This window comes from Artibeus jamaicensis, unplaced genomic scaffold (assembly GCF_021234435.1).
Source record: "Artibeus jamaicensis isolate MK-2021 breed Jamaican fruit bat unplaced genomic scaffold, CSHL_Jam_final contig_1998, whole genome shotgun sequence".
NCBI classification, from domain to species: Eukaryota; Metazoa; Chordata; class Mammalia; order Chiroptera; family Phyllostomidae; genus Artibeus; species Artibeus jamaicensis.
The window spans coordinates 6,959,052-6,981,857 of NW_026521407.1; the positions used below are offsets into that span (position 1 = coordinate 6,959,052).

The 22,806-nt window shown below is 43.2% G+C and overlaps 1 protein-coding gene across 5 annotated transcripts in view; it reads left to right on the top strand.

Moving 5' to 3' along the window:
* The window catches only part of STXBP4 (syntaxin binding protein 4), a 154,681-nt gene that overhangs the window by 127,444 nt on the left and 4,431 nt on the right, over positions 1-22,806 (top strand). For 2 of the 5 annotated variants that reach the window (XM_053673462.1, XM_037129653.2), the window contains exon 17: positions 12,427-18,188. The exons of 2 other annotated variants lie outside the window; for them this stretch is intronic. In XM_053673462.1, the coding sequence (XP_053529437.1) occupies positions 12,427-12,541 (115 nt within the window). In that variant the 3' untranslated portion in view covers positions 12,542-18,188. Of the gene's footprint in view, positions 1-376; positions 656-12,426; positions 18,189-22,806 lie in introns of those variants that run through there. One more of the 5 variants, XM_037129655.2, reaches the window with a different exon arrangement.

A 22,806-nucleotide genomic window follows, 5' to 3' on the forward strand; every position in this document is an offset into this window, starting at 1 on the left:
GATGGTGCTATAATGAAGTTATCTGATTAACTTGACCATTTGTCTACCCAACTTCTTATCTTCCCTTTGAAGTTGTATACTCTTCCAGATTAATGGTACTCTTTAGTATGATTCCACATCAAAAGTTCATGTACTTTATATGTATGTTATATAATTCAACAAGATCATTATGTGAGTTGTGTTTGATGGTGAAAGTGAATTTAGTTATTACAGATCAGACAGCTGCTACCTTGCTTCCATTGCACTTCTATTTTTTATTGAAAGATTCAGACTTACTATGATTGGTGATCATGATTTATTAATTCTCTATTGCTGCCTGATAAAATTTCCCCAGATTCTGCAGCTTAACACAACAGACATTTATTTTCTCACCCAGTTGCAGAAAGCCGGAACCCCAGGTGTGGTTTTGCTGGATCATCACGGTCTCTCTCTGGGTTCCTCATGAAGTCAGAGTCAAGCTGTGAGGCGGGGCTGGGAGCTGCAGCATGGCTCAGCGGGGCTGGGAAATGTGTTCCAGCTCACACACGTGGCTGTTGGCAGGAGGCTTCATTTCCTCACCACAACATGGACCCTTCTCCGTAGGGCCACAGGGCTGCTCACAACATGACAGCTCACTTCCCCCAAAAGCAAGGGACGGGAGAAAAAGTGACAGCAAGAAAAACATTAAGCTGCAGTGCCTTTTATAACCAATCTCAGAAGTGAGTGACATACCGCCACTTCTGCCATATGCTGTTGGTCACACAGACCAACCCTGGTGCGGTGTGGGTGGCAACTGCATACACAAGGGTGTGAATGAGCTCACTGGGAACGGTCCTAGCGGATGCCTACGACGGCACTGTTTCATAATGTAATGTTTATAAAACCCGTTGTTTTTATAATCATCTATACATCTGTATAAACAATACAAAGTTCTCAATATCAGACGCTGGCTTCAAACATTGTATTATACTTCAGTGACTTTTCAAGTAGGTATAATCACTTGTTTTTAAAAGTTACTTAAGCTTGCTTCATAATTCTCCATCCATTCCTTTGTGTTGATGCGCCTTTATATCAGATCCCCAAATCTGAGACATCGTTCCTTAGGTTAAGTCCTGTTCTTCATTGCATAGGAAGTATTGCACTTACAACGTTGACATAAGTACCAGTGTAATCCAGGCAGGGGGTCTGTGATTTCTCCATAAGACAGGCTTCTGTCTAAAGCAGAGAAGGCAAATGGGTTTCAACCCGCTCTCTCAAGCGTAGTTGTTAAGAGTTGTGAGGCCATAGTCAATGTCACTGATGTGTGGATCGAATAGAGATGTCTGCTGTGTGACAGAGGGGAGGTGACTGGGCATGCAGGACACCTGCCACGGTTTTGCAGTCCTTGGGCTTCTGGAGCACACTGCTGACACCGGACTCTGCCAGGATGAGCAGTAATGATGCAGACAGTAGGCTGGAATGACAAAATAAACAATGGCAGCACCCTCTCCCCTGCAGAGTCCCTATGAAATATTCAGTATTCCACAGCTTTGCTTTGCAGACCCTAAAGGAGAATTGCTTTCTAGTTGGCATGGTTTTTCTTATTTCTCTCCAGTCAGAGCTCAGTAATGACTCAAATGATTGTCTGAACTGGAGCAGGGCATCTCATTAGGTTGTTCCCAGGTAGGAAAGGATGGAGGTCATAACCTATAGGTGAATAAAGTTGTCATTGTCAGCCTGTATTAATCAAAGACTTAAGTTACAGTGTTACCTCATTTCAAAAATAAATTAGAATACACAGACAAAAGAATTGGAGGTTATATTTTCTCACCCCCTAACTTTATTTTGCAAGTAGAGCCTATTTTAGGTAATTCTAACGTAATTAGAAATTAAGGAGATGTGAGAAGGGAGAATGGAGAGGAAGGGACAGTTTCTGGGTTGGAAGAAAACCTACTATTTTGGACTTTGCCTCGATCTGTGGCAGACTATTGTAACTCCACCTGAGTGGACACAGTCAGGAGCCCTCCTACCGAGGACCTCATTAATGGGGCTGCTTTGGTTTTTGAGGAGTTAAGCAATACCCGCCGACAAACTACTGAAACCTCGGGCACACGTGACGAGGTGCCTGGGCGATTTCTGTGCACCCAACTTTTGCCTAGAGAAGGAGCATATGTGTAGGCCCCTCGCTGTCTTTTGCATGTACGAGAATCCTGAGCATTTCGTTAACAAGACTGTGATGAACAAACCAAAAGGGGACTTGAAGGAAGAAATATGGACCTTTTCAATGTTTTGTCCCCAAACACTTATTAGCTATGAAGAAATTGTAAGGTATTGAAACCATTAGCTTGGATGTGAGCATCTATGTGTCAACCGGTTTAGAATATCCAGTAACTGGTACAGTGCTTTGTATGTGTGGGGGCTGGATCAATATTTATTAAGGAGCGAATGCTGTCATTGGCAATTGGGAGAAGCCATTGGGGAGAGAAAGCATGTGGGCTCTAGAATCAGACAGACAGGATTCTGATGTCTATGCCACCACCTTTGAGAGCAACCGTGGTACGAATGGTATTATTTCAATCGTTGGTGCTTCCTTTTCTCATCTAAAAGCAAGGACGGTGATTAAGTTGGGATGTTTAAAAGGGAGGATATTGGCTAACTGTATCTCTCAGGATTGTTTTGATAATTTAACAAAACAGTAGGTATGAAACCCTGGCAAAATACATGGCTCATGTATTTTACACTATAGCTACTTGCCAACGAAGAGGCTTTACATGACAATATCGGCACATCCGCACATAGAAACCAGTAGCCACAACCTACGGTTACGCCACTTCCTGGCCAGTCGGAAGCCCCGTGACAGGAGCAGAGAGGTTGCCTGGCTCAGGAGCCTGAGACAGCTTGCTCTGGACTTTCTATAAATGCCTAGGAAGGGGTGTAGCAGTGTGTGGTGCTGTGCGAGCAACTGTCATTTAGACGAAAGGCCAGCCAGCTGGCTGAGGTTACTCAGAATGGCAGAGCGCACTGAAATGAATAAAACATCCCGATCCAGGGAGCCAACAGCAAACTCTTTTTTTCCCCATCGAACCAGCGACAGGTATAACTGAGACAGGAAGTGTGATGGAAGCGTCGTGTTGGGATAGAAGCAAATCTTATGGAACTGCAGAAGTACCTTGGAAGTTCATCTCCTTTCTGGGTTATGTGTTTTATTTAGCCAGATGTGTAATTTTCTCGGCCTCCCAGATCCTTTATTTCAATTTCTCAACAAATACTAAGTTTTTGCCAAACACTTCCCCTTAAAAGTTTGGTTGCCGTGCGAGTCTGCTAGGGCTGCCGTACGGAGCACCACAGAGTGGGTGGCTCAGTCTCCTGCTGCCCAGAGCCAACAGCCTAGTGGGCGGAGCAAAGACGTGGTAGGAATTCATAGCCACGTGGGCTGGACATTGGAAGACCCCGAGAAAGCAGGCTTCTCACAAGTGCTTTTCATTCATACTTAATCAACTGTTTTATCAGTTTTGTGGCAAGTGCTCTAAAAAATGCTTTCGACATATAATCTATGGTCATTGAATTAATCAGTCAGCACATCGTTAATTTTTTCATCTTGTAAAGCCAAAGACACTTGTCAGCTGGTCATTTAATCCACCCCAGAACCTCTGTATACTCTCCAGAGCAGATGTCACATGACAGTTAAATTCCCAGAAGTCACATTTGGCTCTCATACTAGTTTTATGGCCTGGAGTAAGTTAATGCATCTCTCTCCGTATTAGTTTCCTCATGTAGAAAACGAGGATAGTAACTATAACTCTTTCTCTCCCTTAACGTCTACTAAGGTTGTAAAAGACAGGTAAGTCCACGCATTCACAAGTCCAAGGTGGCACTGCTGAAAACAATCAGCATGTAATGTTCCTGGGAGAACTATAAAACCTAATGACACATTTGGTTTTCATCCCATAAGTTTTAACTGTGATTGAAGGTTTCTGCTTCATAGCGCTCACTGTCAGGTGGCATCTGCACTCACCCACTGCGGGGACTGTCATAACCATAAACTGCCTTTCACGTTAGAGATGGCCTTACACGGGGCGCTCCCAGCCCTCCCAGGCCCACGGGTTTTAGGCTGCACACCCTTCTCCCACAGCACGTACGTTCATACACTTGTGTCGTCAGCGTGTCCTTTTAACTGTGGCAGAAAAACAATATTAGAACAAAGATAATATTAGTCGAGATTGTATGTTCCACATAATTTTCGTGTTTCTAAAATTTCAAATTTGGTAATTAAGAAAAATACATTTAGTCAGATGTTTAGCAAACTTATTTTATTGGATAAGTTAAGGGAAAGCCTTCTGGTTTGTATTATAATTCTTATTTTTTAAATAAGAACATTAAAATTTAAAGTAGCGTCAGTGTTCTGTGCACTGCTACTCAGAAGTGGGAATTTAACACAAACACTTTGGCGATGGTCTTGCTCAGCTTGTTCCTAATTAAATTTAGTTTCACCGATCTATACACTGACAGTATTTTCATTACTGATATATATTTAAAGTAGTGTGAAAATATACATTTATTGCATGGTTTTTGAATTTTAGACAGGAAGAACTCTTTGGTTTGTAGCAGTTGTACATATGTTTACTGGGGAAGTAATAGTCGTGGCTGCGTCTTGAAACACACTCTTGCCTGACAGCGACTTACAGTGACATCTACTGTAACAAATCTCTGCCTTTCAGTGTCTTAGAGCTCACCTACCAGTCGGTGCCAGGATTCCTGGTTGGTGAACGGCTTGTTTTTCCTTTGGACTGTGCTTTTGAGACCCCAGCACCTTCTAGCTCATGGCTATACCATTTCCGAGGCCTCAGTGAGCTGTGCACTCAGTTTAGTGGACTCTGGCTTCTTAAAAACCCCCGGTCCACAAGACACAAACATCAGTTGTCTTACTTCACATTGGTGGAAACTAGTCACATGCCCACATAAGGATGTAGTGGGAGCTGGGAAGTGTAGTCTCTGTCTGGGCCACTGCCTCCTGGTAACAACTCTCCAGTGTGTAGCAGATGTACCAACTACAGAATTCTGTGGGACTGCTTATTAGTAACTAACAGCCCCGGGTGGGGGTATCAGTGTCAGCAGGCCACATTCTTTCAGTTCTTCTGTCTTTTTTTATCCTATTATGATAGAAAGTAGGAACACTTTTTAAGAGTTATCCAGAGCTATAATCTGTGGCTATAACATACTTTCTTTGAAAACTGAATTGCATCAGCTTTGGACCTGGGATATTTTGGCCCGATACAAATTTGCCAGCAGTCTAAGCCTCTGTATTATTTGAAACAATATAATTGATATTTCCGTATTTTTTCAGAAGTTTTATTTTTGGCATTCTTGTTTTGCAAGTCTAGTGAGATAGCAATTTTTACATTATTATGCATAACTAGTATTTTACTATATGCCTTTAGATTCTTGTAATATAATTTGATACCTGAGGTCTTCAGGGTTTTTTTTAATTCTTTTTTTAAATATATTTTATTCATTATGCCATTACACTTGTTCTATTTCCCCCCTTCATTCCCTTCCACCCTGCACACCCCCTCTCCTACCATTCCCCCCTTTAGTTTATGACCATGTGTCTCAAGTTCTTTAGATTCTATATTTCCCATACTATTCTTGCCCTCCCCCCTATCTATTTTCTATCTACTGTCTATGCTACTTATTTTCTGTACTTTCTTTTCCCTTCTCCTTCTCCCATTCCCCTGTTGCTAACCCTCCATGTGATCTTCATTTCTATGGTTCTGCTCCTGATCTAGCTGTCCTCTTAGTTTGCTTTTGTTTTAGATGTGGTTGTTAATAACTGTGAGTTTGCTGTCCTTTCATTGTTCATCTTTTTTATCTTCTTTTTCTTAGGTAAGTCTCCTTAATATTTCACATAATAAGGGCTTGCTGATGGTGAACTTCTTGAATTTGATCTTGTCTGAGAAGCACTTTATCTGCCCTTCCATTCTAAATGAAAGCTTTGCTGGATAGAGCAATCTTGGATGTAGGTCTTTGGATTTCATGACTTGGAATACTTCTTTCCAGCCCCTTCTTGCCTGTAAGGTCACTTTTGAGAAATCCGCTGACAGTCTGATGGAAACTCCTTTGTAGGTGACTGTCCCCTTATCTCTTGCTGCTTCTAGGATTCTCTCCTTCATTTTAATCTTGGCTAATGTAATGATGATGTGCCTTGGTGTGTTCCTTCTTGGGTCCAGCTTCTTTGCGACTCTCTGAGCTTCCTGGATTTCCTGGAAGTCTATTTCCTTTGACAGATTGGGGAAGTTCTCCTTTATTATTTGTTCAATAAGTTTTCTACTCATGGCTGTTCCTCTTCCCCTTCTGGTACCCCTATAATTCAGATGTTGGAACGTTTAAAGATGTCCTGAAGGTTCCTAAGCCTCTCCTCATTTTTTTTGAATTCTTGTTTTTTCATCCTTTTCTGTTTGGTCATTTTTTTCCTCCTTCTGGTCCACTTCTTTGATGTGAGTCCCAGTTTCCTTTCCATTACTATTGGTTTCCTGTGTATTTCTATTCATTTCAATTAGTTTAGCCTTCATATGTTCCTCTAATTTGTGACTAAAATCAACCAGTTCTGTGAGCATCCTGATCACCAGTATTTTGAACTGTGCATCTGAAAGTCTGGCTATTTTTTCATCGCTTAGATTTATCGGCTCTGGGGGTCTGAGTTGTTCTTGAGCCATGTTTTGATCTGTTTGTGCCTGTTACATATGAGAAGCAGAGCCTTAGTTGTTCACCAGGGTGGGGCCACCCAGGTCCCTGGTTTGTGAAGCTGTATGTGGGGGCGGGGTCAGAGAGGGACAATAGTGGTTCCCTCTGGCACTTCCTGCCACTGGGCCCTGCACCGTCAGTCTCACTGCTCGCTCCTTCACCAGTTTATCTGCGGGCAAATGTGTGACCACGGTCCGTCCTCAGTGGGTCCGCCCACTTCTCCACCCCTGGGATCCACCCACAGCTGCTGGTGCACCTTGGTTGTGCGCCCGAGTCGTCCCGTGGATCTTTCCTGCCTGACCCTGCTCTGCTGCTGGCTCTGCCCCTCTTACTGGTTTGGTTGAAGGGTTCCTTGTTGTCAGACTTCTGTGTAGTTTTTCTGTGGTTTGGCTGTGTTTTTTTTGCTAAAACTTTGGTTTTTTTTAAACTTAGTTGTGCAAGAAGGTGCAGTGCTTCCATCTACGCCTCCATCTTGGCGGAAGTCTTCAGGTTTTTAAATTAAGGTCACGTGCCGCATGACAACATTTTGGTCAACGATGAACCACATATGTGGTGGTGGTCCCGCAAGATTACAATGGAGCTAAAAAATTTCCTGTCACCTAGTGATGTAGCCGTTGTAATGTCGTGGCACAACACGGTGCTCCCACGCTGGTTGTGATGCCAGCGTAAAAAAGTGCTGCTGGTTGATGTATGTACTATAATACACTACTTATCGTTGTTTTAGAGTTTATCGTTTCCACTCACAGAAGATAAGTTTGCTGTAGAACAATGCTGTACACACCAGCAGCAGCCTCACGCATCCCCTGTTCACCGTGTCCCCTGAGGGCCTCACTTTCTCTTGTGCTTGTTTTCATCTCGCGTTGTTTTGTGCAGTAACGGGCTGCACAGGCTCATCATCTGTAACACACGCCTGGGCCTGCAGGAGGCTGCACCGCCCAGGCGTGTGTGAGTGTGCCCTGTGGTGCTTGCCCAGCGACAGAATCGCCGAATGCCGCACTTCTCAGAATATATCCCCACAGTCAGGCCGCGCGTGGCTGTGATGGGATTTTTAAATTTTCAAAAGATACCTTATGTATTTTTTATACAAAGTGCCGTAAACATACAACAAAAATAAAATTTATCTTCAAAACTGTAAAGATTTGAATGGGATCCTGCTAATATTTGATCATTGCCTGGCTGGATTTTCAAATTCCTAATTACAAAATGCTCACAGTGCTCTGAGAAGTACTCATGTTTGTTTTAGCAGTGTATTTCCCAACTCATGTATGAGGAAAGTCCTTATACAGCGGTGGGATCAAATGCCTGCAGCTTTCTCCCAAACGTGTTCGGAACGGACACGACCTGTTACTGACCTCGCCACTCTCGTAGCCCAGCACCCGACAGGGCTCCCTGCTGCCTCGCCGTCTGGCAGCTTTTTTGTCATTTCACGGACGTGATTCACTTTTTGTTCTTACATCTCACTTGTTTTCCACTGGAATTATTTTTTAAATATACATCTTTTATCAACATTTGTGTTTGCAGTTTATGGCCAGCTGTAAAATTTTCTACTGTTTCAACGTTAACTGGTGCCAGAAACAGATGGAATTAACATATATTCACTGATTTGTTCTTGTTTTCTAGTTCATATGAATGTTATATATAAAGATTGCCCTCCCCCCCAAGAAACCATTGGAATTTAATTGCTTTGGCTCATTATTCTGCAGCTTGATCTTAAGCATGATTAAATGATACTTGTAAGCTTGGTAGTTCACAGTGCTATACAAACAGTGCCATCCACAATGGAAGATTGACAAGTGGGTCTTTCATCATCACTGATGAAAGTTACAGGAATGAATTTCTACAAAACTATTGTCCTTTTTATCTTTAAACTTTTTTTCTCTTAACATACTGTCCTAAATTTTTATTTTGAAAGAAAACATGGTGCCTAAGGAGGGTAGTTATAATGAAACTTAAATAATTCACTTATATTTCTTTGCCAATGAAATAAATCATGTTCTGTTAGGTTTTTCTAATAAGTTCTAAAATATGTCTTTCAATGTATTGTACTATTATTATCAAAGAAAAAAACTCAACACTGTCATCCTCCCAAATCAAATATTGATGTTTGTAAACAACAGATTTGGCAGTCATTCAAAGGCAAGCAGAATTAGGCTTTTCATATTTTCTGTGTTTTTAATCTTTATTTGTACTGTTGACACTATTTCACAGGTCCCCATTTCCCACCCCCTTTGCCCACCTCCACCCCTTCCCTCAGGCCATCACCACACCCTCGTCTGGGTCTGTGGATTATGCATACACGTTCTTTGGATAATCCCTTCAAATATATCTGAGCCGCTGTTAATTGCTCACCAAGTCATATCAGATACACTCTCTGCAGGAACATTCGCCAGAGGTGCTGTCTGTTCAAGGGGGAAATTTTCACATCGCATAGTCAGCCTCATTTATTTTCCAGACCTCTAAATTTTTCATTCTAAATAGCAGCCTCTCCCTTTATGAACCATAGGATCTTTATTAATTAAACAGAGTCAACAGGACTGATTTATTTGCTCCCTTCTCAGTTGAATTACCAAGCACATAAATCAGGAAGGAAATATTTCTAGTGCTAGAATGTTCTCCAAGCCAGTAAATCTGGGGATTATCTCATCACACTGATTATGTCAAAGCTCTTCCATTGCAGTGCTCACCAGGACACAAAACCGAACACCCAATATGACATTATAGGAAGAATTCCAAGTTTATCCTCCAGTAACCTGAAGGCCCTAATTACCAGTGAAAGCAGCCGCAATCATGTACTGACTACATACTCATGGCCAGGCACTTTGCATGCATCGCCTGAGTCTTAGCAGCATTGGCTCTGCCTGCCTTCACCATAGACCCAGGGGCGAAATGCATGCTTGAAGCATAGAACACTCTCGCTGCTGCTGCTGCTGCTGAAGTTTTATTGGTTTTCCCAAATGAGTAGCTGCTGTAATTGCATTTCTTGGTATTTAGGAGTGTGTTTTTAAAACATACAGAAAAGCATATTGTGAACCTAAGATTAATCAGTGAATACTTCGTGGCATTATTTTTGTGGCTGGTATAATATCCGATGTTGATTTATCACTAAAAAGTACTTGAAGTTTACTGGTGAGGACGACTTTCTGGTGGAACTTTCTAATATTTATGTTCAGAGTCCAATCACTACATTTCTTTCCTAGGCATTTTGCTTTTGGTTATTTTAAATGATCAATTTAATGGAATGTTCATGTGGGGGTATTTATAATGTTTCAGGCATGAGAACATTATTTTTTTTAAGTCAGGTAGTTCCCACCCTCCCCAACTAAAGCATATTGTAGGGGAGGGAGGACTCACACTAGTTTCAAGTCTCTTCTTTGGATTTGCATATTGTAAATGTGCTGATTAATATTAAAGTGCGCATACATATGTGTGTATATATATATCTCAAGGTTTTAAATCTGTTTCATCAGGCTTTTTCCTCTGTATCCTAAACATGTACTTTGTGCAGTTTGGTGGGTCCTCATTTCACCTTGGGTGGCACTCTAGACCGCTTCTGTTATACTCATTAATATTTATTTAAAATCACTTTCCTCTTAGGCAGCCTTCCAGTTTTACAAAGGCCTTGAAATGAAGTTAACCTGTGCAGCATCAAATGCTTTAGTAAGTTCAGCCTCCATAATTAGAAATTCCATTAAACCATTTTAGAGATAATAGTAATGTGGATTACTGTCAAGAGAATAACGATTCTTTGTACCACTTAACCACACTCGAAAGGTTTTGAAACCGTGAAGGTGTCTGGGCCTTATGACCTTCACCTTGATTCTTAAACAACTTGAACTCTTACCCAGTCATGAACCTATCAGTTATTTTCTTCCATGGAAAGATGCATTTTTTAATATTTAAACAGACAAGTTTAACAGTTTGTATAGAGGGATATAGATAGAATTTAGAGTATCGAATTGGAGACAAACCAAATGCAGTAAAGACAGTGACAGTGACCGTTTGTACTAGTCTAACATTTTCAGCTATTGCCATCAACCGCCACCAAGCGCCATGTTGGGGTAATTTCCCAGCTGTGTTCTATAGAATGCTAACCCCACGTGTGTGCTAATAGGGACACACTAGTTTGAAAAATATCACCTACTTGGAAAGTCAGAGAACACAGTAGTGTATTCAGAATTATGGGGAGTCCTAGAGTAAAGAAACCTACCTACCTATAGGTTTAACCTAGTATATCTCAAATTTATTTGACCATACAATTCTCTTCTTCACATAACATTTGTTAAAGACCCTTGGGACACACTTTGGGAAATGGTATCCATGTAATGTGGGAGATACTTTCAGATCCACAATCATATTTGATCCTCAAAAGCACCAGCACTCACAACTTGCTCTGAAACCTGCTTCTGGGGTGGAGTTTGGATAGAATAGGGGTGGGGGAGACTGTGGTAGGAAGGATGAGGGCATTGGGATAAACCAGGGCTGGGAAGAATATCCAAGGAAAAGAAACAAATCATCCCAGTTCCAGAAGCTGTCTGTCCAGCACGCAGGTGCTGGGCAGATAGTGGCGGATTTTGGAGATCCATCCAGCTGCAGGCTGGGTGTTGGGTCCTCATTCTGAGAACCGCTGCCCCGCCTCACCCTGCAAGGGCATGCTTTGTGATGTTTCACCACTGCCCGAATATGCCCTCTACCTTGTTCATATCCTTCCCTTCCTCTGCTTCTGTGTTTCCCCCAAAATGCCTAGTCATTTGTTCTGAGAACATGGTAGGCACCTTGAACTCAAAGAGAAGAATCAGTTCTTGCCCTCAAGGAGCTTCATATGCATTAAGAGGACCTAAAAATAATCAGGCATTTATCATATAGCATAATAGGAAATAAGACCCTGGACACAGATTGGAGGAATCTAGAGGAAGAGTTGGTTCTTTAGAATTAGTAAACTCAATTAACAGAATGGGAGAAAGGAAGATTGTAGCAGAGAAGAAAGCACTGCTGAAACAGGTTAAAAAAAAGAAAACTCGAAAGTATTCCTTATTATGGAGTATATATTTGATCCAGAAGGCATTGGTCGGCACTAGATTTTTAGCAAGTGAGCACCAGCAGTGTATGTCATCAGAAAGATCTCTTGGCTAGAGTGGAGCATGAATTAGAGAAGAACTAGACCAGAGACAGAGAGGCGAGAAATTCCAGCGACCCAGGCAGTAGCCTCAGAAAGGAGAGGAAGGAAGAGATCCCAGAGATGCTACAGCGGGACAGTCACAGGACTTGCTGACCGAATGAATGTCAGATAAGGAAAAGCGAGGAATCGAGATGAACCACTGTCCTGCGTTTCTTGTCACCAAAGAAGAAAAAAAGAAGTGGTTTTTGGTGAACCTTAAAACACATCTAAAACTTATTAAAACACTGGATCCAGGCCCTGATTGGGCAGCTCAGTTGCTTAGAGCATTGCCCCAATACACCAAGGTTTCGGGTTCAATCCCCAGTCAGAGCACATACAAGAATCAACCAATAAATGCATTAGTAAGTATAACAACAAATCAGTACCTCTCTCTTTTTCTCTCTCTCTCTCTCTCTTTCTCTCTCTCTCTGCCCCCTGTTTTCCCCTCCTCTCTCTTTCTAAAATCAAATTTTTTTTGCAGTAGGGTAGAAGTGATGTCTCTAGGGTAAGTACTTGCATGGATGGGTAGGACCAGCTTCCAGATTGTAACTGCGTTCCTTGTTCTTCTCAAGTCACGTAACACAGACCACGTCCTGGATCCATCCCGTGATGAGTGCGCTGACCCTGTCTTGCTCAGAGGAGAATGAAGAGGATTGCTCCAGAGAACTTCCCGACCGGAAGAGCTAGTGGTTTTCTGTGGGAAGCTGAGCTCCGTGGCCTTGCAGCACCTTGGTCTCCCCGGAGGACTCAGAGACGCAATGGTCTGAACCAGGAGTAAGCAGGACCTGTCGACGCTCTGAAACAGAGACTCCGCACCAAAGGCTCATTTTATAAAACTTTTTTGTACAACTGTGTACATTTACAGGATCAATCGCCATGACAGTAGTTCTTTAAGAATAATCTAGTCCTATTTTTTTGAAGTCATATATAATTAGACTTTATAGGATGTATACTTTTTATATATAATCAGAACTTTGCAATTTTATTTACAGTTCTTTATGGAGTGTCTAATACATTGATTTCTAGGATTAATACTTAGGTTGGAAAATTATGTGAATATAGTGAAACACTTCATTTATTTGGAAACTCACTAACCTTGTACATTTGTATCTTAGGAAAGCAATTAAGCAAGCTTTGGGGATTTTTCCTGATGATCCCAGGTGGACCACGATCTCCCAGGCTACTGAATATAGCCTGCGTTTTATGGGGCTTTCCCATTTACATAATGCTTTCCTGGCCCGGTTTTATTCACACCCTCCAACACACCGTGAGGCAGATCCAGTGGGTGATTTTTACCCTGTTTTTTGTTTGTGGAAATAGTGGTTCAGAGAAGCGAGGCGCCTTATCCTAGGCCTTCTGACCCTCTGTCCCGCCCCCTTTCCACTGTGCCCTGCTGTCCCATCAGAGGCAGGTCCCAGCCCAATGCACAGGGCACGTGGCTCTGTTGACGCAGCTGAGCTCCACGCCGTGCACTCCAGTGGCTGCCAAGATGCAGCAGGCACCCCTTCAGTTAAACACACCCCCACATAACTCCACTGTGGTCCCAGAAACCCTTCCCCCTTCTGCCTCCCCAAACCCTCACCAGGTAGGAGCATGGTTTTGTGATGTTTGAGCAGGCTTCTCGGGGCTGGCTCATATCAAGGATCTGCCTTGCTTAGGTTGTCCTCGCCAGGCGGAGCACTTGAGGAGCGTTGATGAGAAGAGGGGCATCCAGAGTCTCCTCTGCTCTCGAAAGAGATGTCCTTGAACCCTTTTTCTCCAAGTTCAAGACTGACACTGTTATTGCTGATACCACCCACCAAACTAATTATGCTTTTGATCTTATTTTATTTTATTGTAAGGATGCTAGACAATTTCTAGCGGGAATGAGCCATTGACTTGGAACGCTAAAGATTTTCTTTCAGTTTAATCATTTAAACCCAAGGCTAGAAAATGGAGGGGCTTGTGGAGTAGGGAGGAAGTCATTTCAAATGTCCAGGGCATTAGGTACCAACTGAAAAATAAAAAGGCACTTATTCTTATCCAATGTTGTATTTTTAGGTAATGTACTTAGAAAGTGAGTAAGAATCAGTTACTCAGAATACCTGTTCCCAAACCATACCTAATAACACAGAGAGGCTACTGGTGATCGCTCTGGCCATTTTTTTTCTCTTCCCCTCTCCCCAGCCCTCCCCCTCCTCTCCTCCTCCCCCCCTTCTCTCGTTCTTCCTCTCTGCCTCCCCTCCTCTGAAATACAAGTAGGGAAACAGAACTCAAACCTTGAACATCATCTGATTCAGTGATTTTTCAAATACTTTCTGGGGAAACAGACTCATTTTTCAAATGAATTCTTGTACAGAATCACAATATATATATAAAAGAATTTTTAAAATATTGCTACTCTGCCTAAAACAAGACAAAGGCCTGGAGCCAGGTGCAAGCAGCTCCCTGTCACTGCCGTGCAAACCCAGAGCTCCGTGGGAGCCTAGGGTGAGGATCGTCAGTCCCAAGGTCACACAGAGGCTGTCACCAGGTCAACATCAGACCTAGATCCTAAGCCTTGCAGTCTACCAGATCTCCTATGGCATGTAACACAGACGTGTATTGTAAATACATGTGTATGATGTGTTCACCCATACATTCCTGAATGGATGTAGGATTTATAATTTATGTCTTGAATAATAATAACATAAGGTCAAATCTAGGCTGATAGGTAAGTCAGTCATTAGACCAGAGAAAAGTTTCTGAATGGCTGGAAAGGACTTGAGTTTCACCTGACAGCTGTTTGAATATTAGGAAGCTTCAGGGAGACAAGTTTTGAGAGAGGGGCCTCTTTCTGTGTGCCCCCCATCCATGCACGAGATTCTCAAAAACCTGAAGTTACTTTAAGTTAGTATCCGTAGTCATAAAAGTACAGACTTTTTGTTGTTGTCAAATTAATGGTATGATATTTCCCTCCCCCCTGCTGGAAGGGTTTTCCTAATTTGTTTCTAGTGAGGAGACACAGAGGAGATGCCAGAGTCACTTGAGGTCAAGGTCTCGGGCGCCTGTTTCACTGACAGACACCTCATGTGTTAACTTTACTGTTTTGAGCCACTTCCCTCCCTGCTTCTGACAAATACCTAATGGGAAAGGCCTATAGAATTTTATTGTTACTTATTAAGCATTTCGGTGCCATACATGCTGATTGGCAGTTTGTATATATTATTTCATTATCTCCTTAAAACAGTCCATGAGGTAGAACCCCGAACTGCCCCCGTTGTGCAGAAGAAACATAGCTTTAGAGAGAATTCCAGTCTTGGCCTTAGAGTCACACAGTGCCCGCGTACAGGAGCTGACGTTTCAGGCAGGTCTCTCACACAGCCTTCTCTGGGTCACCGTGCAGGATGCTCGGGGCAGAGCTGGGGTCTGCAGGTCCGTTTTACAAAAAAGCAGGTTCCAGTTCGGCACAGTAAGAGCTTCCTGGTGGTTAGCCCTGGGAAGGGATTCCCCAGGAGAAAGTGGGAGGGAGCACTGTCCCAGGAGGCATCCCGTCCATCTGAGCACCTTAGTAGTAGCAGGAAGGGTCGGGATCAGAACTGACTGCATCATGTGAGCAGTCTCCCAGAGTCCACTCTTCTCCATGCTGCTGTGACTCTGGACCAGCAGATCACTGCCCTAAGACACACTCAAGGAAACACATGCTAACGACTCCTTGACTGGCTTTTTCCATTGCAAGTAGAACCCCCAAACTATTGCTTGGTGAGTTGACATTTACATAGCCAGGCTTTCTTTTATATAAATCAACCCTAGCAACATAGTCATCGTAAACCCCTCTCCGCTGACCCACTGACTCAGACTTTTAGGGCTGGGCTGTCTCCGTGTTCTGATGTCCTTCCATCTCATTTTACCGAGAGTGACGGAAATGAGCCATCCTTACTCACTCTCAAAATATTTCCCGAGCACCCACAATGGGTCGAGCAAGGGCACGACCAAGGTGAAGTAGGGTGAGGGTCAGCTACTTCCTAGGTTCTGTCTGCAGGCAGGTAAAAAAGTAAAAAGCTGCTCAGGTGGCCAGAATTGGACAGCTTCTCTGAAGCTTTTGAATTTTAAAAACAACCTATTTCCATGAACAATCAGACAGTATAAAGTTGAATAAAGTCAAAGAAAAAAAATAGCCCATCTCCCCAGAGGTAGCCATCACTAATGTTGGATGAGTATTTTTACTCAAGGACATCATACTGTAAAGTAGCTTTCTTCTGACTTCATACATCGTGGTCATTTTTTCATATCAATACATAGATTATTGTCACATTTCAAATGTCCACATAAATGATCTGCACCCGGGTAACTCATGTGCAGTCAGCAAGCTATCGATGAACGCTCAGGCTGTTTGAGGTCTTCTGTCACTAGCAATGGGTGTCACAGTGAACATTCTTATATTCGTATTCCTGTACTTCTTCAGTCCTTTTCCTCGTGTGTCTGTGCCCTCTGGTGCCAATACCTACCTACAGTAGGGTTATAACGATAAAAGTACATTGTCATGTCAAAATGGGCTCATTTTGATTTTGTTAGGTGTTCATAAATTTTCCCCCCTAAAAATAGGATCAATTTACACGACCACCAATAGCATATGAGACCTGCTTTTTGCTGTATCACAGGACTTTCTCGGGTCTTGAGATTGGAAGTAACTTTTCTGATTATTTGTGTGCTTGGAAAGGGTAGCTTTTCCTTGCATTGTTGCCAGAAGACCAGAACTTTTTCATTGGGGGGTTTTAGTTGTTTTTTTTTTTTTAGCAGCAGAGACCAAATCTCTCCATAGAGGGGCATCTAGTAGTGACCAATTCACTGTGTGTCAAACACATCGTTACTCTTAGCTTTTTACCTGAAAATACTTACCTTTCCTACTTTACATATAATGGTTGTGAGAGCCAATTTTTAAATGAACTCACTTGGGCAAGAGCCCTCGGTGAAGTGCAAAGCACAGCACAAACACATCTATAAGTTCTTTGAGCCTCAGTTTCCTCATCTGTAAAAGGATGGTAATGATTCCCTGCCTCTTCCCAAACCACTTCAACTCTGCAACCATTTCCCACACACCTGCTGAATGCCAGGCAAGATGTAAGGTCTTGAAGTTACCATGGTGAATTGTACTGATTCCTAAATCAAGAAGCTCATAACTCTACCGTCTTTTTCCTTTATTTCTTTTTTTCCCCAGAAACCTTTTATTCTTCCTTAAAGGAGTAAGAAGTTAAGGGTTTGTTTAGTAAGAACCCCTGAAGAAACACTCTTAAATTTGAATAATTCCAAAATAATAACACCCCTTGAGTTGAAATGGGAGAAAAGAAACATACTGTATGAAGAGCCTCTCTAATAATAAATGCAAAGCAGCTGTAAAAATACAGAGTCAAATGATACTTTCATAAAGTGTTTGCAAAATTAGAAAATATTATTCTTTAGGGGGAAATGGACATTTTTGTTTTCTCTGCTAAATGAAATGCAACATTTTCAAGGCTCAACAGACTGGAGTTTGAACAATATGCAGAGCAGAAAGAACTGAACTAACATTCAAACAACTCACATGCTCTATTGCCTGTTACTTTTGAGAAGGTGGGAAGAACTTCAAGCAGAACGTGCCTGTGGAGCTTCACTTTAGAAACAAAACACCCAAAATGTCTTAACCACATGTGATATCGTTGCCTGCATACTGATTACGTAAACGCTAAATGCAGTTCTGTATTTGTTTGCTTCATATGATTTTTACATTTAAATAATACTACTTCTGTTAACTTTCTTGTTCCATTTTTACTCTCGGGTTGGTGGGGCATGGATCTGAGGGAAAGTGATTTCCCATCACCAGATTATTTTTTACCATGTTACCCTGTCTAGTTTTTACATTGTGTGTCAGTTTGGTCGTGATTTTTTGTTTATTGCCTTTCTTAACAATAGGAGCAATAATCGCAGTAAGCTCCGCGAAGGTAGGTATTTCTCTGTCCTTGGCACCATTGCGTCCTCCGGATCTCCCCACAGTGCCTGTCACACAACAGGTGTCGAGTGCACACTCGTGGGATTGAATATGTGGTGTGCTGCAAAACTAAGACTCAGTTCCAGCTTAACTCTCCTGCCTTGGTGTTTACTTAGTCCCTTCAACACTTACCAAAGTGCTCTTGGGAGCCAGGCACCTTGCTAAGTGCCAGGGATACAATGCAGAACAGACGTCGTGATCCTAGCCCCCATGTAATCTATGGTTTAGGGAAAGAACATTCAACTTCAATTAACCAGAGCCTTTCCACTTATTCTCTTTCTCCCATATTTGAAGTTCTAGGCCATTCAATGTTGCTTCAAGAAAGAGACTTTTCTTGAGGTGATGGTTGCATGATACAGTGTGCAAATAGTGCTTTGTTGACTTGCCCACTTGAAACCTGTACCATTTTGTGAACCAGTGTCACCCCTAAGGATTCAATAAAAAATAAAATAAAATTAAATTAAAAGGTATGACATCAGAAAGCAGAGGAATACATACTCTGAGTTTTAAAGGTCTAGCTCCTCAAGGTCCTGGAGAGGATCCGAGATTTGAACCCAAGACAGGAGAGCACACACAGGAAGAGCAAGGCTTCCTACTCCCTGCGCAGGAAGTGATTCCCCTGGCTGTTGGATGGGGAGCCCAAAACGCTGGTGGGGCTCAGAGAAGGGGGCCCAGGCCCCACCTCCAGTGGCCACCGTCTTGGAGCAGCAAAACCCCCATTGTGTTTGTGCCGAGAGCAGAGGGGACCCATTCCTCATTGTTCCCTCCAATGGAAATGACTGCAGGGTGTGTCTAAGGAGATGGGGCCTTGGACGACCTCCTTGAGCTTCCTCCAAACCCGTGTTCAAAGGAGGAAATCAGGTTGAAGTCCATGAACCCAAAAGGATCACAGGAGTAGCAGGAAGACTGGTCTCGAGTGAGGATGTCCATTCGATCCCCATGGCCTCTCGTGAATCTGAGTTTGGACAGTGACACCAGACCGTCCAAACCCACAGCCTTTAGCACTCGGTAAGCCTCCCAGAGCTCAGCAGTGACTCCAGGGAGTGGAGGGGACTGCAAGCGGGCCGAGGCTGGCGTGGGTCAGGTGCCGATGCCTCCCTCCTCACAGAGGGAGCTCCTGCAGTGACCCTGCGGCCCCCTCTCCGCCTCTGCACTCTCTGGCACCACTTACCTGCTCAGTGAGTTTGGAATAAAGAGCAAGATGCGTGCTTTTTCCAGAACATTTCTGAACTATGTTCCTTTTTCTCTCTTCCATGCCAACAGTGCCCATTTGCTTTCCAGATCTTTCTACTTTATTACCCGGATGATTGCAATGCAGGCAATATACCTTCTTCCCTCTCCCCCGCCCCGTCTTCATCAATCTGCCTACCACGTTTCCATCAGAACCGTCTTTCCGAAACACAGATTCGATTCAATCACCCTTCGGTAGTCTCTAGCACCCGCCATGGTCTACCCCTTCTGCTTTCTCTCTGGCGTCATTTTTCATGCTCAACAATCACTCAAATAGACTCCTCTCTGCCTTGGAAACTCCTCCTGCCTCATGTCCTCATCAGATCCAAGACACCGCTCCTCATCCTGCAAGACACCACCCTTGATTCATGTCTTCCGTAAAGATCTTCGCACGTGCCGCCTTCCCCATGCCCGGCATTCGCACAGTAGATGCCACTTCTGCATTTTCCCTACATGTCCAGCCCCACCTCCCACTTGGGGATGGCAGCGTAAGAACTTCCACCCCAGGAGGAGCTACTGACCTGCCTGTCCAGACACACACATTTATTTGCTAATATAATATTTTTAATCTAGAGAGCTGGGTTACCGAGTCTTAAAAGCTCTTCACATGGTAGCAAAACTTGGAACTCTGGTTAAAGGCAACTGCTAGTCTCTGGCACTGTGGCTGTCCCACGGGACATCAGCGGCTTAGCGAGTAAATCTGGTGGGGCCGGGGCGGGGGCCGTGGCTGCGACACTCTCTTGTTTCTTATTTTGTGCGTTGGTGCATTTTGCCCAGATCACTGGGAGGTGAGAGGATTAACTAGGAGCAGCCACGCTCTGAAACCCTTCCCCAGCCCTCGTCACTGCTCACTTTCCAGTAAAGCCTCTATCATACTGTATGTGCAACTAATTTGGATGGGAAAGGGACATGTGAGTCTCTCCTGCTAGACTCTGAGCCCTTTAAATCAGAGTCTGTGTATTTTCTATCCCTTGCATAAGACACAGCATAGGAATATTCAATAAATGTTTACAGAATAAATTTTAAAAAGTGATGTATTGTTTTCAAACACTCTTAGCTGTTTCCTGCTTCTAGCAGGGAAAAGACAAAGTGAATGAAAAGGAAAATGGGCCGGGAGTTGAAGCCTGTCTGCACTAACTAGTTCTAATTCTGGAACAACAGAATGGATTTTGCTGGAGGAAGAAGTGTGTGCTGCGTGAGTGTGGCCATAAAACCGTGTGAATGCAATGGGGGACGTGGGTGGGGCTAGGACCTGCTCCAACATTGTCCATTTGCCCCGGCTTTTGAAAAGTACAACAGGGTGATTTTGGTGCACGAGGGTAGATAAAGCCGAAAAGCAAAATACAAGGTTGGTGCCTTTCAAGGCAGCAGTGTTCACACTTCCGTCCTTGTAGGTTAATTAATCATCTTGCTGAAGAATGGATTGGGCACCAGGGAGCTGTGTTTTGCCACAGTATTTCGCAAGTGCAGAAATGATCCCATCCATAACTGAGCCCGCTGGATTTGCTCGGCTGTTGCTGTGTGACAACGGGGAAACTCATTTTTTTACCAGGAGAATGTGGGAAGGGGAGACAGGAAGAGAAGGCAAACAGGGTGGATAATGAAGTGATCCTGGTAGACAGACAGACAGCTCAGGTGTTCCTCTGGGGCCGAATATGAAAGGTGTTCGTGGGCAGATACTGTCTCTGTGGACTGAGTAGTTGGATCACTCAGGGAAGCAACCCATGCATTTAATCTAATGCTAGCTTTTTATCTTTGCACCTGATCCCATGGGTTACATAGAGTTTTTTGATTACCACAAAAAAAATTTTTTAAAGCTTGCACCAAATTAAATGTATACAGCACATCTCCAAATGGTAAAAGTGCCAAATATAAGGAAAACATGAAAGAAATATCGTGTGTATATATGTATACGTGTGATATATATTATATAATATGTGTGATCGAATATATATTACATATTGTATATTATATATAATCACACATATACACATATATATACTTTAAAGGAATGAGAAATAGCTAATAGACTAAAGGCTAAAATTTCAGAAACACGACCAAAGCAGTGGTTCCTTATACACTGACGGGACTCCTAGTGAGAATCATGTACAGTGAGAACTCACAAAGCTTATCTCAGGTTTTTCAGTATTGCTAAGGTTGCTCATTGATTATATTCCTTCTGTCCCTTTAAGTATCATATTTATGGTTAGCATTTCACCAAATTGAAGACTCCACCAATTATGACTCACCACTATTTTATATATCCCAAAATGAAAAGAAAGGCATTTAAAATATGACGTAGTACTTTGGATTTTTGTGTTATGGCCCTTTCAGTAAATGTAAGAGCTCTTTGAAGATATATTTTCATCATGTGTATGTATAAAGGAAAATTAAATACAAATAAAGTGTGATATTCCTAACACTTCCACATATCAGAATGAAACTCTTCTCGATCTCTTTCTGAGTCACTGCTCACGTTTAGTGCAGTAACATCCTCCACCATCAAAACAAAGCCTTTCTTAAAGGAGCCCCACTGGCGTCTGTGGGCACTTCCCAAGGCTTTGCAGCTATCCTGTAGTTGTAACACTAGCATTTTCTTCATTCTTCTCAAAAAGACATAATGGAAGATTTTTAGACAACAGTCAGGGTTCATATTCCCTCTGCAGATAGTCCTTACGTGCTTTACCCACCGGACACTGAAGGAGTAACAGAGCATTCCCAAAAATGGGAAAACAGCCAGGCTCGAGTGTGCACAGGCAAAGAGCTGTGTCTTCATGCTGCCTGGCCAGCATCACAGACTGTAAAGACACGTCTGGTAACATGTTTGCCCCCCTGACATGAGTGTTTGTGGAGGCTAGGAGTGAAGAACAGTATGGAAATGGAGAAATCGGACCAGCGTGAAGGGAGGGAGACAACGAGACAGACAAGCGTATGATGTCAGGCAAAGTCCACTGGAGGGGGGTAACTGTGGCTCAGTCGCACAGGGGAGCCCTGGAGACTGCAGGTGTCCCAGTCGGGGGCTGGGAGCTGGAGTCTTTGTGCCCCTGCACCTTCTTCTGTCCCTGGCTGCACAGGGCAGGCCTGGGAGGGAGAGCCCAAAGCGGGTGCCTGCAGCCCACCAGCAAACAGGCAGGTGCTGGGCGTGAAGGTGCTGGGTGCTAGGTGCCGAGAGCTGATGCTCCTGAGAGTGGCAGAGGGGTCCCAGAGGACTGACAGTGTCTGTGACACATCCGAATGTCAAAGACAATAAAACTTGAAAAACGCATGGCTTACAATCGATGAAATATGGTACTGAGGATCAAATTTTCTTGTTCATTGTTCACCCTGCCGCATCCTTAGAAGAGAGGCAAAGGTGAAACGCTTTAACAAATGAAAACAGAATGGCCTTTCTGAAACGTTATTTAGTTCAATCAGGATGATTTTAAAAGCTCTTCCTAAAAATCCTAACAGAAAATGCTTGGAAGAGATCAAGTGACCCGTCCCTCCGCACTGGGACTTGAACGTCTAAGCTTTAGAAGCAGACACCTCTGTGTTATTTACTCTGTGACAAGAACCTCAAAAGCTGGACGATTCAAACCCCCTCAGTCACCTATTCCAGAGCCCATGCTTTGCCAATTTCAAAGAAATTAAAAACAAACCTTTCCACCTGTGGCGAGCCTTCCCTAGGGTTTGTGGATTGCTAAGACAAGATAAAAGCCAGGTATTTTTAAAACACAATAATGCCCTGTGCTACATCGAT